Source organism: Pteropus vampyrus, unplaced genomic scaffold, assembly GCF_000151845.1.
Source record: "Pteropus vampyrus isolate Shadow unplaced genomic scaffold, Pvam_2.0 Scaffold9, whole genome shotgun sequence".
NCBI lineage: Eukaryota > Metazoa > Chordata > Mammalia > Chiroptera > Pteropodidae > Pteropus > Pteropus vampyrus.
The window spans coordinates 5824963-5848663 of record NW_011888790.1 but is presented as its reverse complement, the minus strand read 5'-3'; the positions used below and the strand labels follow the sequence as shown (position 1 = coordinate 5848663).

General features: G+C 37.3%; 1 protein-coding gene across 1 annotated transcript in view; it reads left to right on the top strand.

Moving 5' to 3' along the window:
• PTPRB (protein tyrosine phosphatase, receptor type B) overlaps positions 1-23701 on the top strand; it is a 99979-nt gene that overhangs the window by 18966 nt on the left and 57312 nt on the right. Inside the window, exons 4-8 of the mRNA XM_011375175.1 lie at positions 5025-5298; positions 16200-16475; positions 17377-17634; positions 19111-19374; positions 21199-21468. Of these exons, the coding sequence (XP_011373477.1) occupies positions 5025-5298; positions 16200-16475; positions 17377-17634; positions 19111-19374; positions 21199-21468 (1342 nt within the window). The remainder of the gene's footprint in view (positions 1-5024; positions 5299-16199; positions 16476-17376; positions 17635-19110; positions 19375-21198; positions 21469-23701) is intronic.

The following is a 23701-nucleotide window of genomic DNA, read 5'->3' as shown; positions in this document are numbered from 1 at the left end:
TAAATATATATGATATAAAATATTAAGTGACTCAGAATCTTAAACTCAAATGGTGATGCAAAATATTATGATGGGAGATTTAGTAAAAATTTACTTATTCAACACATTCTAAAATTGTTCAAGACCTTCTAAATCACTCACGTAGCCTCTTGTAACTAAAGATCTAAGTGAAATTTAAAAGAAAAAGAACAATGAGATATTATTAACTCTCTTTAATATAAAATGATATCCAGGGCAAGGTTTAGGGTATGGGGATTGATGATCTAAGACTGGAATTTGAATAGTTCTTTCTCACAAACAAACAAACAAATAAAAACAGATTATTTGGCTCCACCACAGGATTCCTCAGAGTTGTTGTAGGGCCCTATAATCTGCATTTCTATCAAGTTCTTAGATGACGCTGATGACACCTTCTGAGAACCATTGTCCTAAAGGTTGCTATGGTGTCCTAAAGGTTGCTATGGTGTCCTAAAGGTTACTACTTCCTCCTCTTTCTCCTTTTCCTTCTTTAATCTTCCTTCCCACCTCTTTCTCTTCAAAATCAATCTTCTGTTCTTTTTACTCCTTTTTTCTTTTTTTTCTCTGCTCTTTCCTTCCCTCCCTTCCAAGATATTTAATGTTTAGAAGGACTTGTTTAAAGTATTTATTTGCATAAAAATATTTACCGAGGCACTACAAAGATACATTCATTCATTCATTCATCCATTCATTAACAAATATTTGTTGAAACTACTCTTTTGCCAAGCTCAGTGCAAGAAGACAGAGAAAGACTCTGCTCTAAGGGAATTCCCCATATGCCCTGGGAAAGCAGGTAGTGCACAAACTTATGAATAATTAAATTATTACCAAATGTCATTCATGCTCTGAATTAAACTAATGGGTTGCTGAGAGGAAGGATAATACAAGGACACTTTTTCCTTGTGAAGTCAGAAACGGCTTGCCTCCTATGAGAGTTTTTAAGCTGAGATGTAAACAGTGAAAGGAAGACAGCCAAGCAGAGAACCTGGGGAAGAGTGGTCTAAGAAGATGAAATAGCAGGCACAAAGGCCCTGGGGCAGAAAAAAGCTCCATGGGGGAGTCTCCAAAACCTAAACCAGAGCCTGGGGCTCAGTCAGTATTTGCTGAATGAATAAGTCAATTATCAGACCCAGGCCATTAGAGCATAGGAAGCAAGCAGGAGAGAGGTGTGGAGTGGGCAGAGGCCAGGTCATAAAGGATCTTTTAGGTCATGGGTGAGGTGTCTGAATCAACCAATCAACTTTACCAGTCCAGTCTGTCCTCTCCTTATCCCCTCAACCTTCCCCACATCAAGCTCAAACCATGATCTGCAGTAGCAGTTCTCAAAGTGTAGCCCCTGGACTCCTGACGACAGGTTGCATCATTTGACATCTATGTTCTTAATGTGATGAGATCCATGCTTTCACCCATGAATTTATAATGAATAAATACGTAAATTATAACATAATCATTAATTGCCATGACAATTTGTTTAAAAGACACCTGTTTGTTCGCTCTTATCTAATCAAAAGTAGCCCCTCCCTTTCCATGCAGTCTAGGAAAGGTTTCCTAGTGGCAAGGAGAAGAGGTTATCCCCTGAAAATTTCAGAGTGGATGATTCCAAATTCCTGGAATGCAGTAACTTCTAAAGCAAATGCAGTGTCATTATGCAGGATGAATAGATTAAAAAGAAGTTGAGGAATTCCAAACAAAGATGAGAACAAAGAAAAAAACAGTAAAAGCCTAATATTAAATTTTCCTTGTTGTTTCAGAATATGTTAATTCTTATAGGTTATTTAGGATCCACTAATTATTTGGGCACTCTGTTGTGAGTCTTAAGAATCTCCAAAAAAAAAAAAAAGAACTAGCAGTTACATATGTGACTACTGATCCTTTCTTTCATGTACTGCTATGATTCTTCGTATACGTTGATATTAAAATAGATAAAAGACAACACATGATTCTAAATTTTTGTTTCTTTGATAGATCAAAAATAAAATAATTGTATTTAAAGAAATTACTCCTTTCCCAAATTCCTATTCCTAAGGGCATTATTAGCAGATGACTGTTAGCAACAGAATTTGGAAGTAGCTAAACTATGTTTTTGTGAGGATATTTTGTTATTGCCTTATTTGATTAGTCCTCTTCAAATTTTACCTTTTTGGTGCATTTACCTGGACCAAAGGAAGGTTTATCAGGAAGAATTGTTAGATAGTATATTAGAAATAAAAAATAATTTAAAAATTAATTTATAGGGTACAATACGTAGGAGATAGGATTTACTGAAGATTTCCTCAAAGAACAGAAGAGCATTTAGTATATTTGTGTGAGAAGACTCCAAATCTGAGTGGTAATTATGAGAAAATGTTATAAACTTCAGTGGAAAAGACAAAGGAAGAATAAGCAGCAGAAATTAAGAAAGTGCAACCTATGTGATAGATAAATTTAAAAGAGCAAAAAAGGTGATTTAGATGCCATCTATTACTAGGCAAACAGATACTTGTACAGCATAGTAAAATTTGCAAAGGTGCTTTAATGTATATGATCTTGTTTATTCTTTCTAATAGCTCTGAGAAGTATTCAGAGTAGATATTATTCCAATTTTACAGATGAGGAAACCACATTGTTTTCTGAATTTAGTAAGAAAAGAAAAAGGTAATGTCGAAATAAATAAAGCTAAGAAAAGATCCCTGTAAAGGCTAAAGTCAGACTGTAGGCTTGCAGTATCTAAAAGAGAGGAGGGGCCTTCTCAGATAATGCTGAAAAGCATGTCAGGCTGTGAAAAGCCACTGAATTTGGAGGGGGCGGGGCACAAATTACAGAGGGAGAAAGCCCTTTTGTAAAACAAGAGACCCATGCAGAGAAATAGGAAAGATTCGGTTTTCCCCGAAATACACACATGTTTTAGGTTTGACCTTCTGAGTGTTTGCTAACTTGAAAAGAAGATTCGAGATCTCTCGTGGCTGAAGATTGAAAGCCCATAGAATCTCTGAAAGGGATAGAAACTTCATTTTTCATCAAAAAATTTTAAAAAACATGTTTCCTAAAAGAATTGAAACAATCTTCACTCTTTCCCTATCTTCTGCTTTTCCTCCAAATAGTTACAGTCAATATAGTAGTCAATAATATAGCTTTATGTATAATCTATTCGAAAAAGAAGGGAATATATCATCTTTCCCATTGATTTAGCTCCAGAGTATTCTGATTTGAAAATTAAAATGTGGAGTGTCATCTCTTTTGCCAGTTGTCAGGGATAACACCCCCCAAAAAGCAATCAGATATTATAAAAGTTATTGCAATATTTTATTATTAAACAAAATTAAACATATTTGCTCTACAGTTATTGGGAACTTTTTAAATCCACTTTCGGATACATAATCATTCAGTTAATGAGGCAGTTGGTAAAAAGCGTAAAGTTAGCGCTGAAACTGAATAAATTCCAATTTTTTTGTAATGTGTGGGGGAGCTGAGTCATCAATAGTATTTTCTGTGAGAGTTTATGTTGCTTTTTTATATTGCTTGGACAATTATGGATGAAATGGCTTTAACTACTGGATGGTGAGTGATGGAACTGCTTTGATTGTGGGTTGAATAATTGGCAGTGATTATATTTGTTCTTGGTTAGCACCATTTGCATAAGATTTAGAGAAGACAGACCCCTACACAAGAGAACAGGGAAAGAGAATGGCAAAAAAAAAAAAAAAGGTCAAGTTGACAACGAACAAGATCCTTTGGGGGTCTTTTTCTCTTGCTAGTGTCAGGAGGATGCGCATTGGGACAAATGAATGCTTTGAGGTGAAAAGGGCAAAAGCACTCTAATAAAAAGTTTCAGGAAAGAGTGTAGACGACCTAGGGAAATCTGCTGTGGTTAAGTTTATTCCTAGGAAAAGAGGCCCTGGAGAAAGCAGATGAGGAAGATAGGAAGGAAGATAAGGAGGGGGAGGCTCTGGGTGTGGATGGAGGAAGAGGCAGGGGTGAGGGGCTGGAAAGTGAGAGGCAGCCAAGTATTGACTGTGGCTAAGACAGCGGTGTTGAGGACCACAGAGTGGGAAAAAGTGAAAGTCGGGGCGGGGGGAGGCGGGAGGAGGGAGGAGAAAGAGGAGGCAGGTCTTAGCCGACCCGGACAGGACCCCTAGCCCGGGAGACTGCGGCGCAGGGCGGGGGGATGCAGGGGGTAACTTGGCCCGCCTCGGGCCCTCTTGGCAGCCTCAAGCGTTGGCTCCTCGGGGCTCCCTCCCTCGCCGGCGCATTGTTCCTCTGCCGGGAGACAAGGAAATTGCCTTTTGATTGCGGAAGTCCGCGGACGGGGCGCGGGGCGAGGCAGCGCGGGTCAGAATGGCAGCGTGGGAAAGGCGGCGCGCTGCCTGCCCCTGCCGCCTCTTGCGTCCGCAGCCCGTCCGGGGCGGCAGCAGCAGCAGCAGCAGAGGCGGCCGCGGTGGCCCCTGCGCGTCACCTGCCCGGAGGGAAGCGCTCTGCGCCCGCCCCGCGCGCTGAGCGCGCGCAACAAGTGGCTCCCCACGAGGCCGTCGGGCCACCCTCGTCCCAGCCCCTCGACCGAGTCTGGGTAGGAAACACTGAGCGCGATGCTGAGCCATGGAGCGGGGTTGGCCTTGTGGACCGCACTGAGCCTGCTGCAGGTGAGTGGCGGAGGAGAGGTCACAGGCTGACGTGCCTCCTCCCCGACAAGAACCAAATTCCACTCCACTTTCTGGTCTCCTGGGTTGTTTTGGAGAGGGAGGTGGCATAATTTCTTTATCTCCCTGGAGAAGAAAGATCCTCTTCTGATCCCGCAGCCAGACTTGACAACTCGTCCTACTGTCAAAGTCAAAAAGCCACCTTTCTTTAGCTTCTCTGGAGAAAGAGCAGCCAGGAAGAAAGTTGCTACCTTTTCCTTGGCTGGAGAGTAAAGAGATGGGCTGAAACTGGGGGCGAGAGGTGACTGAAGGCATCTCAGGGAGTTTGCTGTGGACATGTCCTTGGACAGTCCAGACTGTGGGCTTCAGCTGTTGTCTCTGGTTCATTTGCAGACTGGACTGGGGGAGCAAGTGAGATGTAACTTCACCGTGACGGAGTCCAGGGTCTTCAGCCGGTCTGCATCTCTCCAGTGGAGAACTTTGGGTCCTCCTTGTAACTTTAGCCTCATCTATAGCAGTGATACGTCAGGGTTCGTGAGGTGCCACCCCATGCAGATAGACAACACCACCTATGAATGTAAACCCAAGGATTTACAACCGGGAACCATCTATAACTTCAGAATTCTGTCGCTGGATGGAGAAGAGAGAATCGAGGTCTTGCAAACAGGTAAGGGTGACAGGTGCTGTTGGATGTCCAGGCCACTCCAGGGCTTATCAAGCTGGTGTTTCATTTGAATTCCAGGCATACAAAAAATAAAGATGAAAATAAGTATCCTCAGATCTGGCCAGAAGCAGCTTGGTTAAATTTTGAGGACTTACTTAGCGCTGAAAACAGCAGACCAGCCGCTGGGAGGGGGAGTGCAGCAAAGAGACACTGTGGGCTATGGGGGAAATCTGTTAAAATGATGTGGTTTGAGCTTACATTGCATTAAATTGTCAAGCCCTGGAACAATTTTAAGTAAATGTTTTTAGAATAAATAGTGGAGCGCAATGATTAGGGATATGCATTTCCTTAATTTAGTTTTATTTTTGGAATCAATACATAAAATCTTCAGAAACAGAATAGAGCCATTCATTAGAGAAAATTAGAAAAGTCCCTTGAAATGAGGGTATGAAAGTTATTTCGTATCATGTAACTAAAACTGCATAGTATCAGAGAATGTCCTTTGGTTACTCTGTTACCTCAATTCAATGATTTTCCTCACACTTTCGGAAAACCCTTCCATGCATACATATATATACTAAGTATGTCTTTCTGGCCTCAATTTTCTTACCTGTAAAATGAGAGTGTTAGACTTAGTCATTCAGGTCCAAGTTCTTACCAAGTGCCAACAACTTAGGTAGGGACTGTTGTTCACATTACCCATTAATCCCCAGGCCATCCTCAGATGTGCTCTAAATTCTCTAACATCTCTGATATTTTATAACTTCATTGGTCTTCCTTTAAACATTATTTTTATTTATTACAATAGTGAACGCTTACTTTCATCTAGAAAGTCAAATTTAACTAAAAAATTCCAGAAGTTAAATTTAGAAATGTGTTGTCCTTACTATTCTTTCTCATTCAACCTGAACGAAGATCACTTTTTTTTTTTTTTTAGCTCTGGTTTTTTAAAGAGGAGTAAGAATTTTCCATTCTCAGGGTCAGGAAATGTAACTGAGTTCATGTAATAAGTCAATCAAATATTAATTCTTACGTTTTTCAAAGAAAAAAATTAAGAATGCCCAGTTACATGACTTGACTTCCTTCAGATGAAACTTTTAGATAGTTTCTGAGATTTTCAGGAATTTAAATTGAAAAGAGACACCACTTGTTAGGAATTTGGTTATGTTTTTATGTGGAATCAAGGAGACTGAAATCAACCACATAATTAGAACATCCTACAGGAGTTTAAGTAGCTGGATTTTTAGTCATAAAGTTGTTGGCTTCTTGGTATGTGAAGACAGTTTTGTGAACACTCAGATTGCTAATACTGTGAAATTTATAACATAGAACTTCCAAAAGTGTTCATTACATTTGATAAGATGTCTATGTTGAATGGAGCAGAATGATTTTTTAAAATAAGTGAGTCTTTAGTAACTTATGGAAGAAAAGATGAAGACATTCAGAAGCCAGAATACAGACATTTAACCCAGAAGTTTTACTTTTTGGAAAAAAAACGTTGATGGAAAAGGACTTAGTGTGGATGTTACTAGTTAGAATGCGCTTTGGGTTTAGTTGTGCATGCAGGTGTTTCAAGTCCAGAGATATTGTGAAATGTAAGAAATATTTGCATTTTATTGACTATGTTGAGTTAAAAAAAAACTTCATCAACATTCACAATGTGTTGGCATTCAGATTTTCATCATATTTCTTAAGGAGTTACTTTTTAAAGTACCACAAATATACTTTTCACCACAAATTTTATGAGATCCATGATAAATGTGAAGAATGAAACTTGCAGGTGACATTTGTATAATGATAATTTTTTCACACTTATTCATATGATGGTATAACCAGTCTTAGGATTCTCTACATTTAAAAAATAACTTTTAGTAAATTTTTTAAACTTAAGATATAAAAAAATGTTTTAGGGAGTTTTTTTGGTTAGTTATTTATTTTTGTCTTTAGTGCTTTCTATATTTTAAGGAAATATATGAATTTTTCCTTTATTTAAGAGAAACTACTAGTCTTCCTATATATTAATTGCTAAGCTACAGATATGAGCTCTACAAATTATATTTTACTATATTAAAGCAGGACTAACTAGTAGTATAATATTAACTCTGAGAAATAACTTCAAACAAAAAATGTCATTCAAAGTGCGTTTTTCTTCCTTATGCCAATTTGCCTCTCTTTTTGGTCTAGAATAAAATAAAATGAGAGCAAGACATGATTTGGCTAGAGATACAGCAGTTGCTTAGATTATCTCTGTATTGTTCCAAGTGTGATTTGTCTGATTGTTTTCCTGATAAATTTTCTAAAATAGCTAGTTATTTTGTTGTCATGTAAACATGACCTTAAAGATCAAAATTTTAATTAAATGGGAACTATTTCAACAACAATCAGTTTTCACTCTGGATTTTAAATCAGAGTCAAAAAACACATGTGGATTCAAATTCAGTTCAGCAAACATTTATCAAGCGTGGATTCTGCAGAAAATTACACCAGGTAGTGACTGGTGAGCTTATAAAGATGACAAACAATACATGATCCTCGCCCTTGCAGTCCTGTGTGAAGATGAGAGAAAGTCATGATGTAGGTGATCAGAGCTTTGCCTCATCTTTTCTGGGTGAAATTGTCCTGCCTGGTATATGCCATATTTTCATAACCATAGAGAAGACACTGGGTAGTTCTCAGGTTTCTTTGGCCACTAAATGGTCAATGAAACAACCAAGATCAATTGAAAGCCAAGCCAAATTATTTAGTGGTGACTAAGAATAATTTGAAAGCTAAATTATTTATTTGTGAGTTCATTACAAAGCAGGTATAAAGATAGTAGATACTGAAGAACTCAGTACTTTTGCAGCACTGTGTGCTCCTCAGTCTAGAGCAGGAGCTGCAACCTGGTAGCCCCTGGGGGTGTCTCAGTGTCTAAATAACAGATACGTTATATTTGGGTCATGAAGTGTTTGTGGAAATTTCAGATTATTTCACCAGCATTAAAAAAAAATTTTTTTCACATAAAAAAACAGATATATGGATTCTTTTAAAATATTAGAAGATTTGGCAAAACTGAGCCACTATGCCTAGAACTCTCTAGAGTGAAGTTATGGTTTCTCTCTTTTTAGATAGCAATTCACTGGAATCCCCCTGGACCACTTCATTTATTTCCTTACCTGAATGCCTCCTAAGGACATTTTAGTTTGTTTAAATGAAACTTTTGAGTTTTCATTTAGAATTTTTGTCAGGCTTTTATCTTCCCATCAATAAGCAGTAGTTTCTCAGTACCTAAAAATGGCATCTAGCACATGGTACATGTTCAATAAATATTGATTAAATGGATAGATGGATGGATAGATGGATGACTAAATAGATAGATTACAGATAGATAGATAGATGGATTGATAGAGAGATAGATAGATAGATAGATAGATAGATAGATAGATAGATAGACAGATATACATAGATACATAGGTAAGTAAATATGAATGAATGAAATTAATATTTTATTGGGAGAATGTGCCTATTCTACTTGGGTTATGGGTAAGTTATAGGGGCCAGAGGAGTATTCTGGTGGTAGACAACTTTACTTATAAGAAGAATATCTTAGTGGCATATGCCTTCTTCTTAGTTAGTTAGTAATCAGAAAAAAAAAAAAAAAACCAGCATTTTTAATGTGGTTAATTCCTTTGTCTTTAATAAAAAAATATTTGAGAAGCTGTGTTTACCAAATCACCATATCAGCTATTATTTCTACTTCAAAATGTTGCTTAATGTACTAGTTTATTGGGGCTTTCATAACAGAATACGACATACTGAGTGGCTTAAACAACAGAAATTTATTTTCTCACAATTCTGGAGCCTAGAAGTCCCAGATCAAGGTGTTAGCAAGTTTCCTCTGAGGCTTCTCTGACTGGCTTGCGGATGGCTGCCTTCTCGCTATATCCTCACATGGTTATCCCTCTGTGTTGTCTGTGTCTAATCTCTTCTTATGAAGACACCAGTCATATTGGATTAGGCACCCTCCATAACCCCATTTTAATTTTATTACCTCTTTAAAGGCCTTATCTCCAAATATAGCCACATTCTGAAGTATTGGAGGTTAGAGCTTCAACATATTAATTTTAGAAGGACACAATTCAGCCCATAACATTTATATAGCTTTAAACATAAGCCATTGTTTCTCAATAATGTCTATAAACGACTTGCATCAAAATCTCTTGCAAAGCTTGTTATCAAAGCATATTCTTGGTTTTCTATCCCACATGTATTGGATTTAGAAAGAGTTGAGCCTAGGGTATATAATTTTAAACAAATATCAGAGTAGTTCAATACATACTAAGGTTCAAGAGTTATTGACAGTTTTTGTAGTTTTAGTTGGCATTAAGATTTTGGTACCATTTCTCTTTTTGCATGGTTAGATCTATATAAATAAAATAAATATTATACCGACCATATATTGTTTAATTTTATCCTCATGGAAATCCTGCGGAGGAAGTATTGTGAAGGCGCAGGTTGCATAGTGATTAAGAGTTGAGTTCTGAAAGCTAGCACCTCTTCCTTCTCACTTACTAGCCAAGTTGCCTTGGGCTAGTTACTAACCTCTCCAAGACTGTTTTCCGAATCTGTAAAATGAAGATGATAATAAAAATAGTGCCTACTTTATAGGATCTTTTTGAAGTTTTAAGTGGTTTGTACATAAATTCTAGAATAGTTTCTGTCACATACCAAGTATACAGTAAATTTACTGTTATTACTTTCACGTTGGAGATGAGATTGATATTTCTAAGAGTTAACAGATCACAAATCCACACAGCTAATATAGGATAGACCCAGAAATTGAACCCTGGTTTACTGGCTCCAACTCCAAGGATACAAATTTTAAGTTGGTATTAGTTTTTTTAAATTATCATATAATATTTTATTATTATTTTTCAAGTCAACTTTTTAAAAAAGGAAAAAATATATTACAAAATACCTTAAATCTATACATTCATAGCCTACACAGGGGTAGAATAATGATTAAATATGTTTTAGTGTGAAGAAATTATAAGCAGCTATTGATTTTCAGTTGTGTTGAACTCTTGGTGATGGACTTCAGTATTTAGCAACCAGCTATTTGCAGTCATTTCAGGGGTTCTAAAGTGAAGCTGAGCTATGTATATGGACTGAGCCAACCTAGTGCTCTGAACTTGACCTTCTTTTCTGTTCTTAGGAAGCTTCTTCCTTCAGTCTGACTTCTTTTGGTGGGCATGGCATTCTGCTGGTTAGCCAGAAAGAAATAAAATTGATTTTGTCCAGACAGAATGAGAGGAAAACAAACAAACAAAAATTGTTTCACCTTTCATTCCCAGACACTAATTTGATGGAATCCCCCTGGGGAATAAAGAATAATTCTGACACTTTTCTGACCTTTGAGGAGAAATCAAGTACATTTTATATGTGTAAATATATATAAATAAAGATAATTATATGACCCTAAACATATAATATGCAACTAAAATTAACATGATAAGTAGGTGTTTGTTATGTGCTATCGAGTCAGCTCTGATTCCTGGTGACCCTCTGAATGAGTGATGTCCACACTGTCCTATCCTCAACAGTCCTGCTCAGACCCCCATAGACTCATGCCTATGGCTTCTTCCATAGAGTCAATCCATCTTGTATTTGCTTCTCCTCTTTTCCTGCTGCCCATACAGATAGAATTCCAGGGATTTTTGTTTTTAATTTTGCTTTTCTTTCTTTTATATGGAAAAACGCAAATAAAAAAGTAAACAATAGAATAATGAAATATTCTCGTACTCATCATCTATCTTCAACAGTTACCAATTGATAGCCAGTCTCATTTTATCTATATCCCCACCCTTTCCCCCACTGCATATCATTTTGATGCAACCCAAGTCATTTAATTTCATTTATAAATATTTTAATATGCATTTCTGAAAGATAAGAATTTTTTAAACACAACCACAATACTATTTTTGTACCTAATATTAACAACAATTTCTTAATGTTTAGATATACAGGTTTGAAAGCACACATCAAGTGACAGTTCGTGAATTTCTACATAAGAGAGGCAATCTAATTGGAAGAAGAAGCCAAGAGACTTCTCTTTATGCTGCATTTATGTGTCACTTAGATAACATTGAGAAAGCCTCAATTGTTAATATCCAAGAATTGGAGTGGGGCTGCTGAAAGATATCATGGGGATAAGGGGGTTAAAGTCTCCATCAGTCGTCAGGGTACTCTCAAGGCTGACATGATTCTCTAATACTCACTAGAAATGAGCTTTTTAGTTTCTTTGCTTAAACTGCCCTCTCATTCTGCAATGCCCTTTCTTCTCTGATTTCTAAGTCATACTTGAACTTACAAACTTGCTCAAGTTCATTTCCTTCGTGAAGTCCACCTCTGAGACTTTAGCCCTTGGATGTCATTCTCCACTTGCATATTTAGCATTAATGTTTGCCTGTATTACCCTTAACAGCAGCAACATTCATAACAACTGCCATTTACTGAGAGCCCACCATGTGCCAGGGCTGCACTTAACACTTTACCTCCATTACCTGTTAACACAACTCTGTAAAGTAGGTATCATTAGTCCCGTATTACAGATAAGAAACTGAGCATCAGTGAAGTTAAGCAGCTTCCCTAAAATCACCCTCATAAGTGACAGTGTTGGAATTTGAACTCAGGTTTAGTCTGACATCAAAGTCAACCTCCCTGATAATGCATGTTTCGTTTACCTTTTTCACATGGGTCTTAACTTAAACTCTCAGAGGGCAGGCCATCTACAACTTATATAGCTAGGTCCAAATATGATGACCTGCAAAATAATGAAGCATCCTGCATTGTTGTTAATGATGATGCAAATAATTGTCAAAACTGCTTTAAATTCCCTTTCAAGATTTTTTCCTTCCTGAACTTCATGTCTAGTGTATAAAGGTGATAAATCAAATGCATGTTAATCTGATATATTAGCATAATATAGTATATCATCTTAAAGTAAGTCAGAAAGTTGACTAGTATAATCAAACAACAATAATCACAAAGTAAAAGAGATATGTTTAACTAACCGGAGATTGTGAAAAAATGCTTTTTCATTTTGTTCATCTGTGGGGCAAAAGCCACAAACCATCCCTTGGTGCAGGTTTTTGAAACTGAGAAAGCATACTATAAATGATCAGGTCTTACACAGATATACTGCAGTGCTATTATGACTTCAAGAAAAGTGTTTGGCACTAACCCATGGATTGCCTGTGCTCTGGTTATAAGGTTGGATTTATGTCCAAAATAAATACCATTGTTTTGAATCTAAATACTCTGGAAATTTCTATATCAATTGATTATAATATTTAATAGCCATACAAAAGAATTTCAAAAAAAAACATTGCTTGATATATATATATATATATCTCTTCCTAAGTCACATTGTTAAAAAAAGGAAAAAAGGAAAAATTCATTTTGGTTAAGAAATTTAGCTAAACTTAATCTTTTTCTCTGAGAACAGAAAAATTGAGTTGACATCAAGCTAACTTATGAAATTCTGGGGCTTCCTTAAACTGGTAGATTCATTGAAATACAGCAGATGAATATGGCATAACTTTGTATTTGGCATTCCATATTGCAGATCTCTCTGGAACTAAGAAGCACAAAGATGTCTTAAATTTATGGCTAATGGTAAATTTTGATATATTGATTGAGATTAAATTAATGATTTATGATTTTCAATAGTTCTCATAGTTTATAATACTGCACTGGTAACTGTATATATGAGAGTGATTGGTGGAAAAACCAGAAAGGCTAATGCACACATATGTGCATTGATACCTCTAGCCAACAGCATAACTTACATAAGTCAAGTAGGGTTTTTTAATTACATATGATCTGCCATATGACCAGAAGATTACAAACATAACTAAGTCTTCAAATAGTATTAAAATTTTTCATATATGTGTGTGTGTGTGTGTGTGTGTGTGTGTGTGTGTGTGTGTAATTAGCATCCCTGATGAAATCATTTAATTTGTTTCTAATAAAATATTGAAAACGTTTTTTTAGTACAGCACAGTTTTCATTGAGCTTAGATTGAAAAGGTGTCTGAAAACTATTTAACTTCGGCAGCATGCTTAGCAATAGTGGACAACTGCCAGCAAAGGACTTTATCACGGTATAAATGGGGTTTTAAGTGTTTGTTTCCAGAGCAGGTTCTTGCAGTCCAGGCACTTCCCAATCTCATTGTTCCTTTGTTCTAGCGGATGTACAAAGGATTGACTGTTTTGTTTTCTGGCTCAGAAAGATTAGATAAAGTCTGCATTTCTGAACTTCACCCTCAAGGCACGCAACCTTAAATTCATTTTCTATAGCTCACATTTTTCAGATTATATATGTTTAGATTATACTGATCATAACATCATTTTCTTTAGCCTTTATCTAGTTTGGTTGTAGACATAGATGACAGGACAGTATTGATCTCATTCAAGCTATCGCTGGAAAGCAGTTGTCCTTCTTATCTTTGTCCTTAAAATGCCTCTTCAGCAAAAATGTGTCCTCTCCATTGGCTATGACAAGGTTGTTCTTGAGTTTCACTGGCCATTGGAATCTCACGGTAGTAACTTATCCTTGCCAGGCAACAAGAGAACTTTCTGCAAGGGGTAATTATGTTCTTTCCTTTTATTATGACATTCTTAGTTATAGACTATTATATAGGGTAGAAATTTTAAATAATATTGCCAGAAGAAAAAACTACTGTTTTTCCTCAAGAGCCTATGAATGAGAATCACCTTGGGAATTTGTTATTTTATCTTAAGGCTTAGAAAGTTAGTTCATGGGAATATATTGATAAGATTTTATCAAGGTTTCCTTTTTATGAAAAAGGCAATTAAGGCTTTTATCGGTTTAGTTTTTAAAAATTGTATTCCACTTTTGTCTCCATTTTGTCAGTGATTTAGAGGATATATTTTTTTTTTATGGTCAAGTAGACAGAATAAGTTTATATTACTGAATGCCCATTGTATGCCCATTGTGTAGAGGTAAAGTCTCCTCTATATTTTGTTATTCCTCAAAACATCTGAGAATATGGGTGCGATTATTATTCTCCCCAGAAAGATGAGAAAATGGAGGCTTAGCTAGGTTAAATAACTTGACCAAAGTTGCATGACTGATACTGGATGGAGCCATTATTTGAATTAAGTTCTTTCTGACTCCAAAACCCATGTTCTCTGCCACTGCATCTTTTTGCTTCTGGGACAAGATCTTCTCTTGATTATAGGAATAATAATACCAGCCAACATTGAGCACTTACTATGTGCCAGACACTGTTCTTAGTGCCCTAGATAAAGTTTAGCTCAATTTAATCTTCATAACAATTCTATTAAAAAGATAGCATTATTATCAGCATTGCATAGATGAGACAGCTAAGGCAAAGAATTGCCCAGAGTTTACAGCCACAAAGCAGGAGAGCTGTATTCAAGCCCAGGTCATCTAGCTCTAGAGTCTGTACTCTTCAGGTGAACCTGTGCTGTGCTAGAGTGTAAACCACACAACCTTGTCCTCCAGACTCACCTGTGCTTTGGGTTCTTAAAAGTTACTGCTACCTCCGCTTACTTGTTAACTAACATTTATATTATTTATTACAGACATTATAAAATGTTATGTGACTGATTGAATTTTTGCAGTATGATGTATTCATATAAATCAGCCAAAAACACAGATGAAGACATTAGATTGATTATAGGCTGAAATTAGTCTATGTATAGAGTCTTCTAGGTGACCATAGTCCTTTGAGCTGTCTGGTCATAAATGCCTTTTGAATATATACTAAGATTACCCTGTTCTTATTTGTATTAATGTTAGTCACAAGCAAACACCTTCTTAAAACATATACTGTTCTAAGAACATTCTAGAATTCCTGGAGTTATTTTGTGAGAAAAGCATAATTTACTAGGAGGTAGGTAAGAACTGAGATCTCTACAGCCATGCCACTAAAACATCTGATCTGACTCTTCAAACTGAGTCTCCAAAGTCTTACTTTCACTTTCTACAACCATGTAGGATTTCTGAAAATTACTCATATGTAAATGTCTCTTGATGTTTCTACTCACAGCATTCAGGGTAGGGAGAGCCTTATTTCTCACACGGTCTCACTGTAGCATAGAATGGCTGCTCATTAACGCTATTGACTTAGTTCCTATCCTGGAGACATGCTATTCATCTATTTCAGGTTTCAAAGTGAAGGCAATACAGGAGAAATGGGACTCCTCATACTGACCCATGGCTTTGAGAGTTGAAACTAAGTGAGAAGCTGGGTGCAGGACTAACCCATTTCCACCTGTTCTGGAGGCATCAGCAGCTCCAGAACTCAGGTTTTGAAAATCTAGGGACATAGGGAATCCCATCTGTTGGGAGAATTCATTTTGGTGAGCAAACCTAGCCTAGGCTCATAATCAGGTCTGTCTCTTTTGTGGTTTTCTGATATCTAAAAACAACCCAAAGTTATGTATACTTAGCCTCCAAAATCCTAGCCTAAAGAAGAAAAAGTTTGGTACAAACTTCAAAATTTTTTCTTAATATCTGTATTTTCTGTTGAGAGTTTCAGTATTTAACCAGGCGTAGCCTGGATGTTTGTCAATGTCTGAAAAGTGCTAAACTTACAAGCCAAAGAAAATATCACCTAACTTGGAATTTCAAGCTCAGAGTTGTCTTAACAAAAAAGTTTTATTAGAAAAAAGAATTTATATGACTAGTGACTGAGTGGGTTTCTTTTATAAACGAAATGGTTAAGTTTAGAAGTGGAATAAAAAGCCAGTTTATTTCATGAGTAGCAAATTCTTAATTTTTTTTTAAGGAAAATAAATCTGGATTATAGCAAGGTAGGCATGTATTTGTAGAAGTCTCAAGCCACATTCTCTTTCTTGGTTTTTACCTTGCAGATCCTTTACCCCCTGCTAGGTTCGAGGTCAATAAAGAGAAGACTACTTCAACCAGCCTGCATGTTTGGTGGACTCCTTCTTCTGGAAAAGTCACCTGGTATGAGGTGGAGTTATTTGATGATAACCAAAAGATACGAGGGCCCCAAATTCAAGGAAGTACTTCACGGAATGAATATGCATTTTTTAACCTTACTGCTGGTAACAAATACAATATAGCCATCACAGCTATTTCTGGAAATAAACGTTCCTCTACAATTCATACCAATGGATCAACAGGTAAGACTTGTTTACAGATAGTCGGATATTTAATAATCTATGCTCCTTTTGAAATTAGATTAAATTCAAGAAATGGAAGTAAGAATGCTCCCAGGTGAAAAATGGGTAGGTAGGTAGATAGACATGTAGGTAGGTATAGGTAGGTAGGTAGGTAGGTAGATAGGTAGGTAGGTAGATAGATAGATAGACAGACAGACAGACAGACAAATGTTTTTGTGATACAGTGGAAAGACTGGACTAAAAATAAAGAGCAGGTGTGGCTGTGCTACTAACTTGCTGGCTTATTTTGAACAGGTCATGGAACTTCTCTGAGACTAGAATTTTTTTCCAAAATGAAGTCAGTGTTTCCTAATGGCCTTTCTAACTCAAGTCTTAGGCAACCGCATTTTCTGAGTTTGTGCCATAAAACTTATTTTTCAAATGTTTGCCTCCTTTGCATATTCTTCCCACAACAGCAAGTCATGTTTCCTAAATATTCCCATATTTGGAACAAGTCTTTGCTTGCACCCACACATCCTAATATCAATTACACATCACCACTTCCTTCCATAAAGTACTGTCTTTCTCTCCTGCTTTATTGCTCTCTTACCATTTTTCATCTTCTATAGTTCTTTCCTTTTACCTTTTCTACTATGCCACACCATCTTTTATTGGCAAAAACTACCAAATCCATATTCAGTGGGGGAGATAGGTAAACTATGATATCGTGTTAGGCTGTGGACTTTGAAAGGGCATTAATCCAGATTCCAGTGAAATTTCAAAAGTGATGTTTTCATTTGTTATTATACAAGTTAGATATACAGAGAAGCATAAATAAATGTGTGATTTTTAATTAAATGTGTCTATATCTTCTATAAGGAAGTGATGAATGACCCTTTGGAAATGCATTTTATCCCATTAGTGCCATCCCCGGTGAAAAATATTGGTATTTCAGCAAAAACTAATTCTCTCCTGATTTCGTGGTCCCATGGCTCTGGGAATGTGGAAGGATATCAGCTGATGCTAATGGATAAAGGGATCCTCGTTCATAGCAGTGTTGTGGACAAATCTACTGCTTCTTACACTTTTAACGGGCTGACGCCTGGTCACCTCTATAATCTCACCATTGTGACCGAGGCCGCAGGGCTGCAAAACTACAGATGGAAACTAGCCAGGACAGGTAAGTTCCCTAGATGGCTGAACAAAAAAAAAGCAAGAATCAAGGAAATGTTTAATAAACAAGGCTTATTAAATTATTTGAATAATGGTAATATAGGACAAATTGAAATTTATATGTTATAAAGGACCCCCATATTATAGATCCACTTTTCTACTTAGAGAAAAACTGATTCCCTTTCATTCTAAAGTTTAGACTAGCTCTTGTCAACATTCTGAAATAGCAAAGTAAATAACTGATAGAGTCTCAGCTTCTCTTTTAAGTATACCAATCTCTTTGGTAAGAACTCCCACTTCCTTCTCTTAAATAGGCATCTACTGCTTTTGTGGCATCACTCACCATGACCCAGGATTACGTATCTCAGTGCTATGCGAAGACCTACTCCTTTATCCAAACTTCTATCCAACAAAACATGTCATGAGATCCAGGACTAAAGGACCTTTTCTCACAGCCTAATGTAGCTCAATAAACAGATCAGTGCTGTTTTAATGAATAATTCATATACACATTAATTAATTCATTCAATATTTATTGAGTGTAAACTACATGCTTCTAGTGGGTCTAATAAATCCCCTCTCTTGGAAAGTTATCTAATTTTAACAGAAACTCTAAAATATGTAGTGCCTTAGAAATTACTCTAGTGACGAGAGTTTCTGAAACTATAGGAGGCCAGTGGGAATGATACTTGGGGATATCTTTTTACATATACCTTTATTATCATATCTCAAAGATGTGTAGACATTCTCAACAAAAATGTAGTATATGTCTTAAGAAATATCTATGTATATCAAGAGCAAATTGCACATCTAACTGGCCTATGCAAAATCAGTGTGCTATGCTCATTTTTTTAATAAAGTGTTGTTAATCTATATTATACCATTGTTGAGGCCCAAAATTACAGCCTGGGGAAGAGGTAGAAAAATTATTTATTATTTTGTGATCATTTTCCATTGATGAAATAATGACACAACTCTTACACTTTAATTTTTTCATGATAATAAAGTATTAATAAAAATAAAGTATTTTTTGTGTTGTGGCCAACTGACCCCTCTATTTATTATGTGCTTGCTATTATTAAATACATAAGGAGGGGAGGAAGTTAGGCAGATGACAGACTTCTTTGAGCATTCCACTTAAACAATTTTAAAACTGGTAAAGATCACTCGAGGTCTTTTGACCAAGCCCTTATTTACTAGTAGGATCTCTAAGGTCAGTAAGATAGGCAGAGTTACTCAGGGTTGCCTACTCAACTAATGACTCAGTGTGAGCCAGAATCCAGACTTCTGCCGCCATGTTTGTGCTCCTTCCACTAGCCAGATAGTCTTTCTTTGGTTTTACAGTATTATTTTTGCCTCGTGAAGTTGTTTTCTTCTGTGCAAGGAGTATGGCTTGTCAGGATTAAAATTCAGGTCAAAATTTGGCCACAAGAACTGGTAAGATATCCTGAGGTAAAGTGTCTTTTCCTTTCTTCCTAATTAGCTCCCATGGAAGTCTCAAATCTGAAGGTGACACATGATGGCAGTCTGACCTCTCTAAAAGTCAAGTGGCAAAGGCCTTCTGGAAATGTGGATTCCTACAATGTTACCCTGTCTCACCAAGGGACCATCAAAGAATCTAGAATATTAGCACCCCAGGTTACTGAAACTCAGTTTAAAAACTTAACCCCTGGACGACTTTATCAAGTTACCATTAGCTGTGTCTCTGGTGAATTGGCCACTCCGAAGATGGCAGTGGGCAGAACAGGTGAGTCTGGGGCTCCAGAATATTCTTTGGTTGCCCAAATTAGTCTCCGATCCATCTTGGAATAGGACAGAATAAGTTAGAAGGGAAACTCTTTTCCCACCCTGGGAAGTTTGGTCTACATGATTGAGGGTGTCTATGGGCCAGGGCCCCAAATACAGAGTAAAGCAAAGGGTTAGTTGCATTCATCTGAGTTATTTAAGCAAATTTGTTTGGATTGATTCCTGCATGATCTGCATAACTAGCTCTGCCCTGTGCTATTTCATGTTACACCACTTAAGTAGCATAAATTCATTAGCATTGATACCAATGAATAAAACATTTCTGATTAACTCTTGAAGCGAGAACCAGTTAGCATTTAACCATGTTTTCCCTAAATTATTTTATTAATCTAAGTCACCAAACATTTACCCAATGCCTTCGATGTGTAAATTATTGTACTATGAGCTTTGGGAATTGTTAAAATGGCAGAGTTCAGCAAACTACACCCTTGGCCAAATATGGCTTGTGACCTGTTTTTGTATAGTCCCACACTAAGAGTGTTTTTTACATTTTTTAAGGGTTTAAAAAAAAAAGGAAAAGTAAGAAAAATGTCAGTCAGAGACCACATGTGACCCACAAAGCCTAAAATAATTACTTTGCTGACCTTTGCTTTTAAGGAAGTTACATTTTAATCACACGAGTGTAGAAGAATATGCACACAAATAATAAAAATACTGTAGTACATTTTAACAATGGTAATTGTATTGATATTTCCATATTGCAGGCACTGACTAAATACTTTACACCATTATTTCATTTAGTTCTCACAACAAAACCACAAGAAAGCCTATTATTACCGCCATTTTACAGATAATTTGGAGAGGTCAAATAACTCGTCGACAGTCATCCAGCCAGTAAACAGGAGGGCTGAAGTTTAAACCGGGCTCTCTGATTCCAGAGTCCATCCTCTCTGCTATTAGAGGTCTTGAATAAGAACGATATGATCAGACCGACAAGAGAACAAACTTTTCTTTCAGAAGATCGGTAAAGACTTCTTAGAGGAAGCGGTCTTCAACTGGAACCTAAAAAAAAAGTGAAGCTCTTGGCAAGTGAAGAGAGAAAAAAGAGAAGGGCATTTGAGGTGAAAGGAATGAGATAAGCAAAGGCATAGAGGCAGAAGAGCCCAGGAGACTTACAGGTCTGAGGAACAAGCACCTGGAGGACAATGGTTGTGAGCATAGGGAAGGAGGGAGGGTGGCTGCAGGAGTAGCCGGAAGTAAGCCTGGAAGGATATGGAGTCTGATTTTGGAGAACTACAAGTGCCGCCCCAAGGACTCGATATTTTATTTGTAGTTAATGGAGAGATCTTGAATGTTTTAAGCAAAAGAATAATAAGATCAGAGCTCTATTGCAGGAAGATTGGTCTTTACAGTTGGAAAAGAAGAAGAAGAATGGTTCGTAACCACAACATGCAGTATCTCTTCCAAAAATGCTACATCTATTAATATCACTATTAGACCCAACATCAGAATTGTCTCTAGAACTGGTGTGCAATCAGTAAAACACAGTATTCGTATCACTAGATTATTAACAGTGTTACAGAAGATCGCATTACTGATATAGTAATGATTTTAATATATAAAATAATTTTAGCACATATTTATTGAGTTGTCAAAAGTCTCCAAAATGAGGAAAGAACACTCATTTGCAATCCACGAAGATCAAGCGGGGATAGAAATGTTGCAGATATTAGGTCTCTTATCTACTGTTGCTCATGTAAAGTGATTGAGTATTGTTATCATTTTGTTTTTAATATCTCTTTTTTGACATCATTTCACCATTTAGTTCCAGAGAAAGTTGGGAACCTGGAAGCAAACAGCCATAGTTCCCCGAGGTCCCTAGTAGTGAGCTGGTCGCCCCCTGCTGGAGACTGGGAGCAGTATCGTATCCTGCTCTTCAATGATTCTTCAGTGCTGCTCAACATCTCCTTGGGAAAGGAAGAAACACACTATGTCATAGACGGCATAGGGCTCATACCAGGAAGACAGTATGAGGTAGAAGTTACTGTTGAGAGTGGGAATCTTAAGAATTCTAAGCGTTGCCAAGGCAGGACAGGTAAGCAAATATCAAGGAACTTTAATTTGTTTTTTTCACCAGGTAACCCGGGTAACTTAATTTGTTTTTTTTTTACCAGCTAACCCAGGTAACTGTCAATGTAGTACCCCGGTGTTTTCTGAATTTGAGATATTATAGACTTGCAGGCCAAAATAGGGTTGGCGATGTTTAGTTTTGTCAAATAAGAAGATTAAAAATAATTTCCACTAGTAACTTCATTATTTTATAGTCATGGGCCACTTAACAACATTTCTGTCAATGACGGACTGCATATATGACAGTGGTTCCATAAGATTATAATGGAGCTGAAAAATTCCTATGGTCTAGTGATGTCATAGCCGTCATAACATCATAGCACAATGCATTATTTACGTGTTTGTGGTGAGGCTGGTATAAATTAGACTGCTCTGCCAGTTGTATAGCACAGAGGTTCCCAACCTTTTTGGCACCAGAGACCAGTGCTCCTATGAGAATCTAATGCTACGAGAATCTGAGGTGGAGGCAAGGGATAATGCTAGCGCTGGGGAGTGGCTGCAAATACAGATGAAGCTTCCCTCTCTCGCCCACCATTCACCTCCTGCTGTGTGGCCCAATGTCCGACAGGCCACGGACCTGTACCAGTCTGCGGCCTGGCGGTTGGGAACCCCTGGTGTAGCATATATAATTATGTACAATACATAATACTTAATAATGATAGTAAATGACTTTTACTGGTTTATATATTTACTATACTATACTTTTTATTGTTATTTTAGGGTATACTCATTCTACTTATTTTTTAAAAGTTTGCTGTGAAACAGTATGCCATGTTACAACAGCAGCAGCCTCATGCATCTCATGTTTACTGTCTCTTGACTGCATCATTTTTGTGTGCTTAATTTAATCTCATGTTGTTTTGTTCATCACGGCCCCTAAGCGTACAAAATCCACTGCTAATGTCACCAGTAAGAGGCCACATCACATGACTGACCTGGAAACGAAATTAAAAGTGATTAAAGACTACGAAGGTGGAAAATCAGTGATGGTTATTGCTCGCCAGTCAGGCATGTCCCATTCCACCACAGCAACAATCTTGAAGAGCAAGACCAAGGTGATGGAAGCTGTTAAAGGATCTGCTTCATTGAAGGCAGTGAGACTAACAAAAATTTGAGAAGGGCCTGTATCCAACATGGAGAAGCTTCTAATGACCTGAATCAAAGACCAGACAGAGATGTGTATCCTTCTCATCACCATGATGGTCACAGCCAAAGCAAAAAGGTTGTTTGTGATGTTGTAAGAAAAGGCTGGACCCAACTACAATGTTGAATTTATTGCTAGCTCTGGATGGTTTAAACAATTCGAGAATTGTTATCCATTACATAATGTGAGAGTAAGTGGTGAGTCTGCGAGTGATGATGTGAAGGCACCTGAAGAATTTTTGGAAACTATGGATAAGCTGATTGTGGGGGAAAATTACTTGTCAGAACAAATATTCGATATAGGTGAAAGCTCTCTATTCTGGGAATGGATGCCTGAAAGGACTTTCACCCATTAGAAAGACAAGTCAATGCCAAGTTTCAAGGCTTTTAAGGACAAGATAACAGTCTTTCTTGGAAAAAAATGTTGCAGGCTACAATTGAAATCCTTTGTGATCTGTCACAGTGATAACCAGGGACCTTGAAGCATACCAATAAGCATACACTGCCAGTGTACTACAGGAGCAATAAGAAGTCATGGGTGACCCAGTTCTTCTTCCAAGATGCCCTCCTGAGTGGCTCTGCCAGCAAAATGAAGTACTGTTTGTAGAATAACATAGCTTTCAAGATTTTGCTTATTGTTGACATTGCTCCTTGACATCTTCCTTTTGTTGGTGATCTTCATCCCATTATCAAAGTGATGTTTCTATCCCCAAACACCACCTCTTTGACCCACCCAATGGATCAAGGACTTACGGCAGCTTTTAAAGCTTACTACCTGAGGAGGACCTTTGCCCAGGCTATTGCTGCAGCTGAGGAGGACACTGATGCAATTCTGGAAGGATTATATCTATGACGACATCAAGAACCTTGCTTGGGCTTGGGGTAATGTCCCCAAGGAGTGTATGAATGGCATCTGGAAGAAGACGCTTAAGAGGTCTGTCCTTGACTTCAAGGGATTTGCCAAGGATGAGGAGGTTGCAAAAATCAACAAGGCTATGTACAAGATGGCAAACAACTTTAATCTGTGTGTAGATGAGAATGACATTGAAGAATTT